At 43.6% G+C, this 14339-nt stretch overlaps 1 protein-coding gene across 1 annotated transcript; it reads right to left on the reverse strand.

Annotated features, from left to right (window-relative positions):
• Positions 1-2569: 2569 nt before the first annotated feature.
• LOC134205355 (protein obstructor-E-like) lies at positions 2570-13232 on the reverse strand. Its single transcript, XM_062680536.1, has 5 exons — positions 13009-13232; positions 12601-12816; positions 3237-3443; positions 2947-3163; positions 2570-2780 (listed from the first exon to the last, which is right to left on the reverse strand). The coding sequence occupies exons 1-5, from the start codon at positions 13052-13054 to the stop codon at positions 2735-2737; spliced, it is 732 nt and encodes a 243-aa protein (XP_062536520.1). The 5' UTR covers positions 13055-13232; the 3' UTR covers positions 2570-2734.
• Between the last annotated feature and the right edge of the window lie 1107 nt (positions 13233-14339).

The following is a 14339-nucleotide window of genomic DNA, read 5'->3' on the forward strand; positions in this document are numbered from 1 at the left end:
TTTAAGTCCCTTGCTTTATAATTTCTATGTTAAAGATATTGACAATTGTATGGAAGGGCAATGCACGCTCAGACAACTTGCAGATGATGCCGTGGTCTCTCTAAGAGGTCCAAGTGCAGCTGACTTGCAAGGACCATTGCAAAGTACCCTAGATAATCTGACTGTTTGGGCCAGACATTTGGGGATCGAGTTTTCACCGCAAATAACTCAGTTGGTTGTGTTTACTAAGAAGCGGTACCCTGCTCAACTGAAACTAAAGCTGTTGAATGATGACATCAACCAATCTTTATTTTCTAAATACCTTGGGGTCGTGTTTGATTCTAAATGCACCTGGAGACTTCATATTGAGTATTTGATAGATAAATGCCGGAAAAGGATCCATTTTCTACGTTCTATCTCCGGAACATGGTGGGGTGCTCACCCGGAAGACCTCATCAAACTATATAGAACGACTATTCTCTCTGTTTTAGAGTACGGCTCCTTCTGCATCCTCTCAGCAGCTGATTGCCACCTAATTAAATTGGAACGAATTCAATATCGTTGTTTGCGTATTGCCCTTGGCTGTATGCATTCAACGCATAACATGAGCCTGGAGGTGCTTGCTGGAGTCACTCCTTTGAAGCACCGTTACTGGGAGCTCTCATTAAGAATACTAATCAAATGTGGAACAAGTAACACACTTGTCTTACACAACTTCGATAATATGCTTGAACTGGTTCATCTGTCAAGATTCTTAAGAGTTTATCTCAACTACATATAGTCAGATCTTTGTCTTCCATGTTATACTCCCTCTCGAGTTGACTTCACCAATGACAGTTTCTCAATTGAATACGATCTGTCCATGAAACATGCTATTCAAGGAATACCAGATCATCTTCGAAATCTTTCTATTCCCTCCATTTTTTCTGAAAAATATGAACATGTCAATTGCAACAACAGATATTTCACTGATGGTTCTCGCATTAACGGATCCACTGGCTTCGGTGTTTTCAATGTAACTTCAACCACCTTCCGAAAACTTCAGGAACCGTGTTCGGTTTATGTTGCTGAGCTGGCAGCAAAACTTCGCTTTGGGGATAATTTCCAATCAGCCCGTAGACCATTATTTCATCTTCTCGGATAGTCTTAGTTCTATCGAGGCACTCCGGTCGATGAAACCTGTTAAGCATGCATCTTACTTTCTGACAAACATAAGAGAGCAGATGCGTGTTTTGGTCGAAAGATTATTCAAGATTACCTTTGTTTGGGTCCCTTCTCACTGCTCAATCTACGGCAATGAGAAGGCAGACTCGCTGGCAAAGGTGGGCGCACGGGAAGGTGAGGTTTATGATAGACAATTTTCGAGCAACGAGTTTTTCCCATTAGTCCGTCAGAGTACTCTTCAAAGTTGGCAAAGAAATTGGACACACAACGAACTTGGACGGTGGCTATTTTCTATAGTTCCAAAAGTTTCTGGACGAGCGTGGTTCAGAGGTGAGGACTTAAGTCGAGGCTTCATTCGCGTGATGTCGAGACTTATGTCTAATCACTATTCACTAAACGCACATCTGTACAGAATAAACCTTGTCGATAGCAACTTATGTAGGTGCGGAGCCGGTTATGATGACATCGATCACGTAGTTTGGTTCTGCTCGGAAAACGACGTCTCCAGAGAGCAATTATTGGATACCCTAGTGGCCCGAGGTAAACAACCCTTCCAGGAGATAAGAGGTGTTTTGGGGGATCGTGATGTGGTCTATATGCAAGCCATTTATAGTTCTCTTTGTTCCTCTGACAAAAAAGTCTAATACTTTTGTTTTTTTCTTTTCTTCAAAGTTTTTTTTGTTTTGTCTCTGTCTGTCTGTCCCGTAGAGCGCCGTAGCTCTGGCCGTACGGAAGATGCTCCCATTCGAACCATTCTTCGAGCACGACGACACACCACATCGTCCCCGACGCCAAATGACCGGATGAGCTGCTGAAATTCCTTGATTATGATGATTCACTGATTCCCGAATCCTAATCCCCGTCCATTCAATTCACATTTTTAATGATTTGAACAATTATCCACATAGATAAGATTCCGACGTTCAATTGAGGTGCACTTTTAGCGAAAAAAAATTTATATGAAGGTAGCTTCACACATCAGGAAAATTTTTCGCCTGATTTTTCCGAGGTGTAAAGTAGCCTTAATTATGGCCTATCTTTTTTTTCGAAGGTATGAGTCTCTATGTGTCATCCCATTAAGAAGGAAACCGAGTAAGTCATTCTATGTTTTGAATATTTACATTGAGTTGCTTGCGTTACGTGAAGTTGCTTCATGAAGGTGAATATTTTATGCTCTGCTGCCAAAAAAAGGTATTACTATCATTATCATCATAATCATTTCTGGAAGTCTCAAACAAATCGGTCAACAATTTAATAAGCTAAAGTAAAAGCATAATTGCGTAGAAGAGGTTGGGGACGTAAAGACGTAATGAAATAATGACCCATAATATCTCTAAGTTGCCTAAAATGACGAAAGAAACTATTGGGAACGATGCTCTTTATTGGAAATTTCTCATAGCTTCATATTCATAGACAAAAACTCTCCTTATTATAATAAATTTCCTAATACATATATTTGTAAATAAGTCTCTGTTCAAAGCAAAAGGTACGAATGACTGATTTAATTAGTTTATAAAACTTCTTAGCACTTATGATCCTAGCGTGTTATCTCTTATGTAGACTAATCTTCGCAAAATTGAAGACACCATGTCTAATTTTCCGTCGGTTTTTCGGCTTCACCGGCATACCATTCCTCGCTGCAATAGAAGAGCATCATTGTGAGTTAAGCGGCCAACAGTTCGCGGCAGCTGGTTTGGTTTGTTTGGGTTTGTGTTTTGATAAAAGCCATGCGATTAGTGTGTTATAAAGCAGCCTACGAGCTGCCACGAACTGCTGTTAGTGAAGCATGGGGGTTTCGCTTACCATCCCGGAACGTTTTCGGGTTCATCGCACCGCTGGAGGTCCTCGTTGTAAACCAAACCGGCGTCACAGCTGCCCTGTCTGGGCTCAATACCGTTCAGGCAGATGTAGAACCTGGTGCAGTCCTCCGGGTGGGGGAAGTTTGGATGAGTGATACTTTGACCGTTTTTGTCCGCCTTTGGGTAGTTTTTCGGGCACTGGAAGCCGTCCGCTAGTTTTTCTAATTGGGGAAGGAAAAGTAACGCTTTGTAAACTATAATTAAATTAGCTGCGCGAACTGGGCGGTATATTACTGTTGGCATTGCTTCCACAGCCTTGGCGATTGGCCATGTCCGGCCATACGCAGGTACCGGTTTCCGTGTGGAAGTGAAGACCGGCTACGCAGGTCATCTCAAGCTCTCGTCCACTGACGCAATTGTAAAATACGTTGCAGATCGAAGGGTCTGGGTGAGCGAAAAATCCGTTTTGTCGTGGGCAAGCTCCTACCGGTCTTGGATCCTCTGGAAATGTTTCGAATAAAATATTTTTTTAAATTTAAATAAAGAAATCATAAAGAGTTATGGCATATAAAATTTGAAAGTTAAATTTTAGAAATAAGTGTTGAGTAATGTATCACTGTAATAAAACTTGACATGTATCAAGAGGTTCATAGGATTTCTTTGGATCTTGGTAAGATTTTATGACTTCTATAATTTGTGGAAATCAGAAAGGACTTTACGGGAAGTAAGTGTTTTATGTGAATTTTTATGACTTTCTGAATTCACTTTGGAATAACTTGCAGGATAGACCCACCGCCGGAGTAAGATAGATTTATTACCTGAGTAGAGTACAATTAAAATAATTGTTGAATGGCTCATGGACACGTGAGATCCTTGTTACCACCACTTAGAAACTTCCTGTTGGGGTAAGCCAGATCCATCGCAGGCGACCAGAAAGAGTAATAGTAAGGTCGACTCTTGTTTTAGATCATCGAATAAAAGTACTAGTAAGATTGTTGAAATACAAATTACAAATAAAACACGTTACATTGATTCCTCAGCCAAGGGTTGCCTACCAAGGTTATCTCTCAAATCGCCAGTTTATGACAAAGATAATGGCCGGAAAACGGAAGGGTGAGAAGGAATTTTAGAGAAAGCGAATATCGGTAGCAAGATTGGTGATGACTTCCAGGGAACGACGTTAAGAGGACGCGCTCGTCCGATATGTACACGCAAAAAAAAGCGTTCTCGAATTCGTGAACCAGCAAAAATACATCGTGATTTAATTCATGGATTCGGGAACATTATTCACGATTTCCAGAACGTTCCAGAAAACGTGATTGTATTCCCGAATCCGTGACTGTTGTTCACGAAAAAATACACCGTGAACTCGTTAGTTCACGAATTCATGAACGCTTTTTTTCGCGTGTACGACAAAAGCGTAAGCGCCGGTCAAAGCACTGGTTGATGTCCAACGCATAGGTGTATGTACGAGAAAAACTCAAAACTGCTGCCCAATGGGGTTGTAGTGGAAGAGGCGCCAAAACGCCCCCCGGGGCATAACGACTTTTGGGTTTTCACTTATGTTTACCATGTTTGAGATAGCCTTAGCAAAACTAGACGTGAAAGCAAGTTGCAAGTTAGGCGAAAAAAGTATCAAAATAATACAAAGGAATGTATGATAAACCGAAATTTTCTACATTTTGATTAAACATCTAACATTTCGGCGAGGCAAAACGCCCTAGTGGAACTAACCTACAAAGTACTACGCGTCTCCACCTACTGTCCATACCAGGATGCTGATTCACCGACGCGTGGTGCGTTGTTCTCTAAGAGCTCTAAAAGGCGTTTTGCCTCATGAGTTTTCCGGCAAAGAAATATCCCCACTTTTTAAAAAATTGGATATTATCACTGGCGGAGCCAGCTATTGTTTTTTGGTGGGGCACCACTAAGCGCAAGAACAATAGCCTTCGAGAACAATGGTGTGATTGCATCGCGTGGTGCCCCACCTCTGCCTCCGCCAGTGGATATTATCAATATGATTGAGATTTTTTTTTCTAATTTTAATATGGCATCAGCTAGCTATATTGTTTAACTTTTGCTTGAGATAAAAACACCTATGTAAACTGATATATCTAAGGAATAAAAGCAGTCTATGCTTAGCTAGGACATAGTGCCCCTCCCTTTCCTACGTAAAGATGGCGTAGGATAATTACGTTGCAAAAAGGTAGAATACCAAAAGAATAATTCTAGAAAATAATATGCAAAGTACTTCAAGCATAACATACTCAGTTATTACAATATCAAACGATAACAAATTATTATTCGTCTAATATTAAAATACCTAAGCATGTTCTGCCCAAAGTATTTTGCATATTGATTTTTGGTATTTTACCTCTTATACAAGCCAAGTTCATAACAACTTCTGTTAGGAGGTCGTCGCTCCTGCTCGGGAAGCATTAGTCTGGATGATGCGTGAAATTTTCACTTGAGCTTTGCTGGTGCTTTCGACTGCCACTCGATGATTAACCGCTGAATCGTATTGTCTTTCTAACGATTAGGCTCGATGCCCACCTAGGGTCTTTTCAAAGCTGCGTGCAAGGAAGAAGGAAGAATGAAGAAAGAAGAAGGAATAAGAAAGAAGAAAGATGGAAGATGAAATAACAAAGAAGGAAGACGGAAGAAGGGAGAAGGAAGAAGGGAGAAGAAGAAAGAAGAAGGAAGAAGAAAGATGGAAGAGGAAGAAGGAAGAAGGAAGGAGGAAGAAGGAAGATGGAAGATGGAAGAAGGAAGAAAGAGGAAGAAAGAAGAAGTAAGAAGGGAGAAGGAAGAAGTAATAAGGAATAAGGAATAAGAATGAATTAGGAAGAAAGAAAGAATATGGAAGAAGGAATGAGGAATAAGAAAAGAAAGAAGGAAGGCGAAAGAAGGAAGACGGAAGAAGAAAGAAGGAAGAAGCTATAAGGAATAAGGATGAAGGAAGAAGAAAGAAGGAATAAGGAAATAGGAATAAGGAATAAGGAAGAGGGAAGACGGAAGAAGAAATTAGGAAGAAGGAAGAAGAAAGAAGGAAGAAAGAAGGAAGAAGGAAGCAGAAGAAGGAAGAGGAAGAAGGAAAAATGGAGAAGGAAGCAGAAAGGAGGAAGGTGAAAAAAGGAAGAATGAAAATTGAAGAAGAAAAAAAGGCAAGAAAGAAAAAGGGAGAAGAAAGAAGAAAAAAGGAAAGAGGAAGATAGAAGAAGGAAGAAGAAACTTGTCTCGACTTGTCGAGTCAAGTACGAGACACTGAAGACGACCTTACTGTTGAGGTCGAAATACGTATCTGTCAAGGTACAACTAAGTGGTGGAATTAAATGGGATTGTACAAACTCGACTTATGACAAGTGATTTTAGGTAAACCTAATCCGCACACTGTGAAAGGATAGGGCTAATGGTAAAATGTTACTGGATAATAGCAAGCTCCATTGTCTAGGCACGGCAAATGCTGGGTAAAGCGTACCATTGGTTCTTCGCGTACCTGAAGGAATAAAATAGATCCCATCTCGCGGTCCTTAGCCTCTTACCCAGCAACTCCTATCCCTACCTCCCCGTGGTGCTGGCCGGGATACGAGCAACCTTAGGGAAGATCGGGTAACCAGCCCCGGTGGGAACTATGGTCGTATGCTGACAGAGAAGGGGGAGTTTGCTCCTCTCCGGAGGTGCAAATCTTACTGAGCGTCTGTTCTCCATGTAAGGATCGGCTCACAACAGCGTCTGTTCTCCATGTTAGGGGCACTCAGGGGCACTCATCGTCCGAGTGCACCATGATCCACCGAGAATAAGGAGGAATGGTCCTCCAATAATTTAGGGGGTTTGGTGTCAGGCCCTGCAAGCCAGCCTTTAAAAAACATACGCAACGAACAATCAGCAAGAGAGTACGGACCAGAACCATCGGCGAAGACCACTGTGATGAAAAGGGACTAGCGATTGGAACTCGGTTCGTTGAACTGCAAATCTCTTAACTTCATCGGGAGCACACGCATACTCGCCGATGTGCTCAAGGACCATGAATTCGGCATCGTAGCGCTGCAGGAGGTTTGTTGGAAGGGATCAATGGTGCGAACGTTCAGAGGTAATCATATCATCTACCTATCTAGCATAATCAATGTCCATAGACCACACTCCGGAAGCACTAATGATGATAAGGACGCATTCTACGCGCAGCTGGAACGTGAGTACGACAGCTGCCCAAGCCACGACGTCAAAATCATCATAGGAGATTTGAACACTCAGGTTGGCCAAGAGAAGGAGTTTAGACCGACTATTGGGAAATCCGGCGCTCACCGGCTGACGAACGAAAACGGCCTACGGATAATTGATTTCGCCGCCTCCAAGAATGTGGCCATTCGTAGCACCTACTTCCAAACATAGCCTTCCGTATCGGTACACCTGGAGATCACCATTGCACACAGAATCACAAATCGACCACGCTCTGATTGATGGACGGCACTTCTCCGACATTATCAACGTCAGGACATATCGTGGCGCTAGCATCGACTCTGACCACTATCTGGTGATGGTTAAGCTGCGCCCAAAACTATCAGTCATCAACAATGTTCGGTACTTCGCGACAGAAGCAACCTGATGTCGCCACTGCAGCATCTCGAGGCAGCGTTGCCGGAAGAGGGTGAGCTCGATGGGGCCCCTCTTGAGAACTGCTGGAATACAGTTAAAGCAGCCATGTAACAGCGGAGAACAACGTCGGGTATGTGGGACGAAATCGACGGAACGATTGGTTGGACGAAGAGTGCAGACAGATTCTGGAGGAGAAGGACACAGCGCGGGCGGTCGCGGTCGCAAGGTACCCGGCAGAACGTGGAACGTTATAGACGGAAGCGGAGACAGCAGACTCGCCTTTTTCAGGAGAAGAAACGCCGCCTGGAAGAACCGGAGTGCGAGGAGATGGAACAGCTGTGCCGTTCTCAAGAAACACGCAAGTTCTACCAGAAGCTCAACGCATCCTGCAAAGGATTCGTGCCGCGAGCCGAAATGTGCCGGGATAAGCATGGGAGCATCTTGACGGACGAACGTGTGGTGATCGAAAGGTGGAAGAAGCACTACGAGGAACATTTGAATGGCGCTGAAAGTACAGGCAGTGAAAGTCAAGGCAGCGGAGGAGATGACCACGTCAGTTCAGCGGACGATGGAAGTCAACCAGCCCCCACCTTGAGGGGAGTTAAGGATGCCATCCAACAGCTAAAGACCAATAAAGCAGCTGGTAAGGATGGTATCGGAGCTGAGCTCATCAAGATGAGCCCGGAAAAGCTAGCCACTTGCCTGCACAAACTGATAGTCAGAATATGGGAAACTGAACAGCTACCGGAGGAGTGGAAGGAAGCGGTTATATGCCCCATCTACAAGAAAGGGGACAAGCTGGAATGTGAGAACTTTCGAGCGATCACCATCCTTAATGCCGCCTACAAAGTGATTTCCCAGATCATCTTCCGTCGTCCGTCACCATTAGTGAATAAGTTCGTGGGAAGTTATCAAGCCGGCTTTGTTGACGGCCGCTCGACAACGGACCAGATCTTTACTGTACGGCAAATCCTTCAAAAATGCCATGAATACCAGGTCCCAACGCATCATCTGTTCGTTGATTTCAAGGCGGCATACGACAGTATAGACCGCGTAGAGCTATGGGAAATTATGGCCGAGAACAGCTTCCCTGGGAAGCTTACCAGGCTGATCAAAGCAACGGTGGATGGTGTGCAAAACTGTGTGAAAATTTCCGGCGAACACTCCAGTTCGTTCGAATCGCGCCGGGGACTAAGACAAGGTGATGGAGTTTCGTGCATGTTGTTCAACATTGCGCTAGAAGGTGTCATGCGGAGAGCCAGGTGTAACATCCGGGGTACGATTTTCATCAGATACAGTCAATTCATTTGTTTCGCGGATGACATGGACATTGTCGGCCGAACATTTGAAAAGGTGGCAGAACTGTACACTCGCCTGAAACGTGAAGCAACTAAAGTTGAACTGGTGGTGAATGCGTCAAAGACAAAGTACGTGCTTGTGGGCGGAACCGAGCGCGACAGGGTCCGCCTTAGATGCAGTGTTATTATAGACGAGGATACCTTCGAGGTGGTCGAGGAATTCGTCTACCTCGGATCCTTGCTAACGGATGATAACAATGTTAGTCGTGAAATACGAAGGCGCATCATCTGTGGAATTCGGGCCTACTACGGGCTCCAGAAGAAACTGCGGTCAAAAAAGATTCGCCACCGCACCAAATGTGTCATGTACAAGACGCTAATAAGACCGGTTGTCCTCTACGGACATGAAACATGGACTATGCTCGAGGAGAACTTGCAAGCACTCGGAGTATTCGAGAGACCGGTGCTTAGGACCATCGGTGTGCAAGAAAACGGTGTGTAGCGGCGAAGAATGAACCATGAGCTCGCCCAGCTCTACGGCGAACCCAGTATCCAGAAGGTAGTTAAAGCCGGAAGGGTAAGATTGGCAGGGCATGTTGCAAGAATGCCGAACAGCAACCCTGCAAAGATGGTGTTCGCTTGTGGGCGATCCGGCAGGTACGAGACGACGTGGAGCGCAGCGAGCGAGATGGGCAGACTAGGTGCAAAACGACTTGGCGAGCGTGGGGCGTATTCGAGGATGGAGAGATGCGGCCTCGAACCGTATATTGTGACGTCAAATTGTTGATTCAGTGTTATCTGTTTAGATGTAGACTAAATATATGAAATGAAATAATGAAGATATTCAAGGGGTAAAGGAAATCCTGAAAATTATTATCTAATTGATAAATTTGTTGAGCACAAACCGATGTCAGGAAGAAGCTTTGTTTTGTAATGAATTTTGAATGTTGAATTGACACACAGTTGTAAAATATAGTTCAAATTCCAACATCGATAAAAATACTCCGGTATCAGTTCTTTCTTGGTATTACCAGAACCGATTTACGAGAACCGATTTTCTTTTCACAATGCGCCTTTCTATTCATTAACAGCAACAAAGCGTTTGTTCGAACCCTGCGTTAAATTTTCACTTTGTGATGCTGCTGTCGGCGACGACCACTTGATAATTTACATTCTGCTGGGACAGCTGCTACTGGCGTCATCGTTGCAACAGATGAGTGCTGCTGTCGCCCTCGGCCATCCACCGCTGCTTTTGACCAAAGAGCTATCGCTGCCGTAGTTGAGGATGATTGATCTGCAGCAACCACCCCAACGATCAACACCAGTGCGATGGTTTTTCAATGAGACTGCTATCAGCGCCTTCGAGCTGCTGTATCTGCGCTACACGAAATCTTGCTCGAGCTAAGCATTAGCTCCAAGCCCTTAAGATGCTTGACTTTGATACCTGTGCTTGCGATGCACCTACGGGATTGGTTTGTTTACCTATTTTTAAACTTTCTTTTACTAATTCCAGATACCAGTGGCAGAAGCCGAAATAGTACTCGGAAGGTGATATATTGTGACTCTCATGCCCGCAGTGTTCTATAGTTTTATTTTTTTTATTCCCTTATTTATTTGTTAGGCACTCTGTGTTACTTAACCGCTACTGTGCCGAGATCTACTGTGGTATTCTGCTCTACAGAATTCACACAGAATCTATTTTTAGATTTCCATTACCATTATTGTTGTCGTTGCCAGTCCATCTCATCGTGAGTCCATTGTATCTGTTTGTCCATGTCGTGTATTCAATGATCGTTGCATTGTTCGGTTGCCATTAATCCGGGTAACGTTGGAGGAATGCCTCCGAGAAGAACAAGTTGTCAGTCGTCATCAGGCAGCTGTGACGGTAAGGCGCGTATCCCAAACGCCACCGTATGGACTGCGGATCCGGCGGCTGGCGAGGGTTTGGGAATCGAACCCATGACCATTTGCCTGTAAGGCGAACGTGTAGCCAACTACGCTAAGGGACCCCCCATATTCTATAGTATAGCGAACAAATTGGGTTTCATATTAAAATACGCAGACTACACGGAAGGAAATGATTCTACGGCGTTTCTTTCGATTTGGCTCGAATTGCAGTGAATTAAGTTGTCCGGCACGATTATCCCGCCAATGATCGCTGAATGCCAGATATCGTGCCGTTTTCGGAAAAAATCAACCGTTAGAGAGGTATTTTAATCTTTTGTTCGAGCTAGATGGTTTTAATTTTGAAATCAGTAGAGACGGTTTAGTTCTCTCGGAGACAGAGGGAATCTTTGCCAGTAACGGCGCGCGGAAGCTCTTCGAAACGATCAACAACATGCGCAAGAAAAGCGCACCGGTGCCAGTCAATATCAGCGACAGCTCCGGAAATCTGTTGACAGACCGAGTAGGGGTGGCTGCTAGGTGGAAGGAACATTTTGAGTTATTGTTGAATGGGGAATCGGACAGAGCGTGCACAAGTAGAGTCACCAACGCTAGAAGAAGTGAGAGCTAAAGAACGGAAAGACTGCCAGGAAGGGTGGAATCCCTTCCGAGCTTTTAAAAGTTGGGAGTTGATTGAAATGATTTGGATGGGAGAAGAAATGCCTTCGAGTTGACTTGGTGGTATCATATCGGGACCGATTTGCGATTGGGGCGTACACGATTTTGTTAACAAACAGTAGAAGGCAAATTCCTGCTAAAGTTAGCCTTTTTTAGATAACCACCGATGTGTCCTACCGAATAAGTTTCCCTCTATCAGGTAAGGGAAATAGTTTTGGAGAAGAAGAAGAACGCTAGCATTCTACGGAATCCGTAAAACAATGTTTGTATACAAAATAAGTTACGCCCAAATCGGTCCCGTCCCGACATGTCATACTTACAAAAAAGGGCACAGACTCGATTGTGATAATTATCGAAATAGGGAACTTTCTAGAATTCTAACTAGCAGACTACACCTGTTTGCGGAAACCTTTTCCGGTGAATAGCAAAGCGGTTTTCGCGAAGGACGAACATCAACGGACCAGATGTTTACTCTGTGACAAATCCTTGGTATTTTTCGGGAATGATCTGTTTGTGAGCTTTAAGGTAGTGTACGACTCAGTAAAACAGAGCGAACTGTGGCAGATAATGCTAGGACGTGGCGTTCTGGCAATGCTTATTAGGGTGATCCGTGCAATGTAAGACGGGTTAAAATCGAGCGTCAGAATATCTAGTGAGACATGACACTCGCATTCGGTGACTGTCAAGATCGTGGAAAACGCGCGTGCGGCCGGTGTGCAAGGAGACTAACGATTGCCGGCCCGAAAACGGGCGTCCTGCGATATCACGTTAATTTGGTTTTGCTCCGAACAACATGGAGTGTACGACCATCATAGGTAGATAGGTTATGCTGATAATTAATGTTGAGTTGGAAAATGGTGAAATTAATTTTGTAATTGTGATAGATATTTTACTGTCGTTCAGACAAATGACAATCGACTCATCTGTGCTCACTTTCAAGAATATGACATTTAAACCATCGCTTGGAAAACATATTGTTGCTAAATTGTCATTTTAACTAATAGCTAATCAGGTTGTTAGACTTGACTCGAAAAATAAACTTCTATAGGTTGATGAACTTGATTTTTAAAACTAAGGTCAACATCTACATTTGTAGCAATTATTCAAACCACATGTCTGGTTAGTTAATCGTTCATTTCAGACAAATCTGTTATCAATTGCATAATAGTCCTATGAATCAGTGTAGGTTTTAAATTTGTACATACGCAGTTCTTTGCGCTCCTTGCAATCCACATTGAACGGTTGATCGCACTTGGCAGGCAGCTTGCTGGTAGGATCGAACACCAGACCATCGGGGCACAGTTTTTCCCTTACTCGCCCATCGTTGCATTCGTAGTATTTATCGCACTGGTACGGATCCTCGTACTGTCCATCTTCCCGAGGGCAGGTGAATTCGAAGTAATCCTCATCGGTGGCCGCATCTTGCCACATCCAAAAAGAAGATGGAACAGAGAATACGAAAGTATTACCGTTTAGCACATTATGCAAATGCTGACATTATGGTTCGATCATCTGCGGAACATCATTTGCATAACTGGTTCACGAGTTTTATTTTTTATTTTTCAAGGTTAGCCAAAGCTGTGTTCGCAGATGTGAATCGGCATTCTACTTACAGACTCCGCAGGCCAACAACGCAATCAACAGAAGTGATTTGCACATGGTGTCCTAATGTACCGATCGAGGATCTCTCTCTCACTCACTCCCGTGGAGAATTTCGGGGAAGAACTACTACTGATCACTGCAAAAGTTTTTACCAGACTAGTGGTCGCTATTGATGAGTCTCTTTCTTTTTGTTGATTTGGACGCCCCTTCCTTGTTGGAACGACAACAACGACGGGTAAGAGCACGCGGTTCGAAGAATGTAGGTAAGCGGCGCACATGGCACTGGGTGATGTGATATACAGATCACCACGCGCGCTACAATCCCAACAACAACAACAACGGTCGTGCATGTGAGAAAAGGAAAGATCTAGGTCTTGCTGGAGCTTGTAAAACGGCTCCTTGCATCAGTGTACAAACAGCGCTACAAATTCCCGCGCTCGCGAATGCCGCAGCAGCTGGCTGGGAAATTAATTACTCTACCCGTGCAGTCGGTCATGGGGTCGGTCAGATTGTCCCTTGGTTCCGAAAATGTGTATAAAAATAGTTCCAGCATGATCGGTTGAATCATTTTCGGTAATAATCCGAATACAAGTTTGATGAGATGTAAAACAGACTGTTCAGTTTACAGGCATAATAATCACTGACCTCCGACAGCAACTGCGGCTCCTTCTTGTCGTTTGGGCTCTTTTGTGCAGAGGCGATATCTAGATCGTGAAGGTGTCAATTTTTACAGCTTTTGATCAGAGTTGTGTTAGTATCTAATGCCCGGGCCAATGTCAGGGGAGCTTAAGTATAAAGGGGTTTCTTGAAATAAGCATATTGTAAAATAAAAGAGTTAAGAAGTTGTGATATACTTAGTGCTGTCGAATTGAGATGCTTAATGAAGTCCCAGGACGGAAATGATGACTGTGGTTTGTAGAGTTTGCTAACGCAAAACAGAGGCGTTGCAACTTGAGGGTTCATCACTTGTTAATTTTCGTTGACACTATTTGCCTGTCTTCGTGCATATGGCGTAAAATAAGGATTGATTTCGACAATTAACTATTTTTATGTCTCCATGAGTGTTTTTATGGGAACATGTGCATCCAAGCGATTGGGTAGGTAGAACCTCAAAAATATGCATCTTAATAAAAGCATAAGATTGAGTGGAGACGCATGGTGCGTCTTTTTTAATTATTCAACGTTTAAGCGAATCCTATAATTTTACTAATTAAAAAAATATTGAATAGGAATTATGGAATTAAGTTATTGAGAAACTAAGGAATTAAGGAATTAAGGAATTACGGAATTAAGTAATTATGGAATTAAGTAATTGAGGATCTAAGGAATTAAGGAATTAGGG

Source organism: Armigeres subalbatus, chromosome 1 (genome assembly GCF_024139115.2).
Source record: "Armigeres subalbatus isolate Guangzhou_Male chromosome 1, GZ_Asu_2, whole genome shotgun sequence".
In the NCBI taxonomy this organism is placed as follows: Eukaryota; Metazoa; Arthropoda; class Insecta; order Diptera; family Culicidae; genus Armigeres; species Armigeres subalbatus.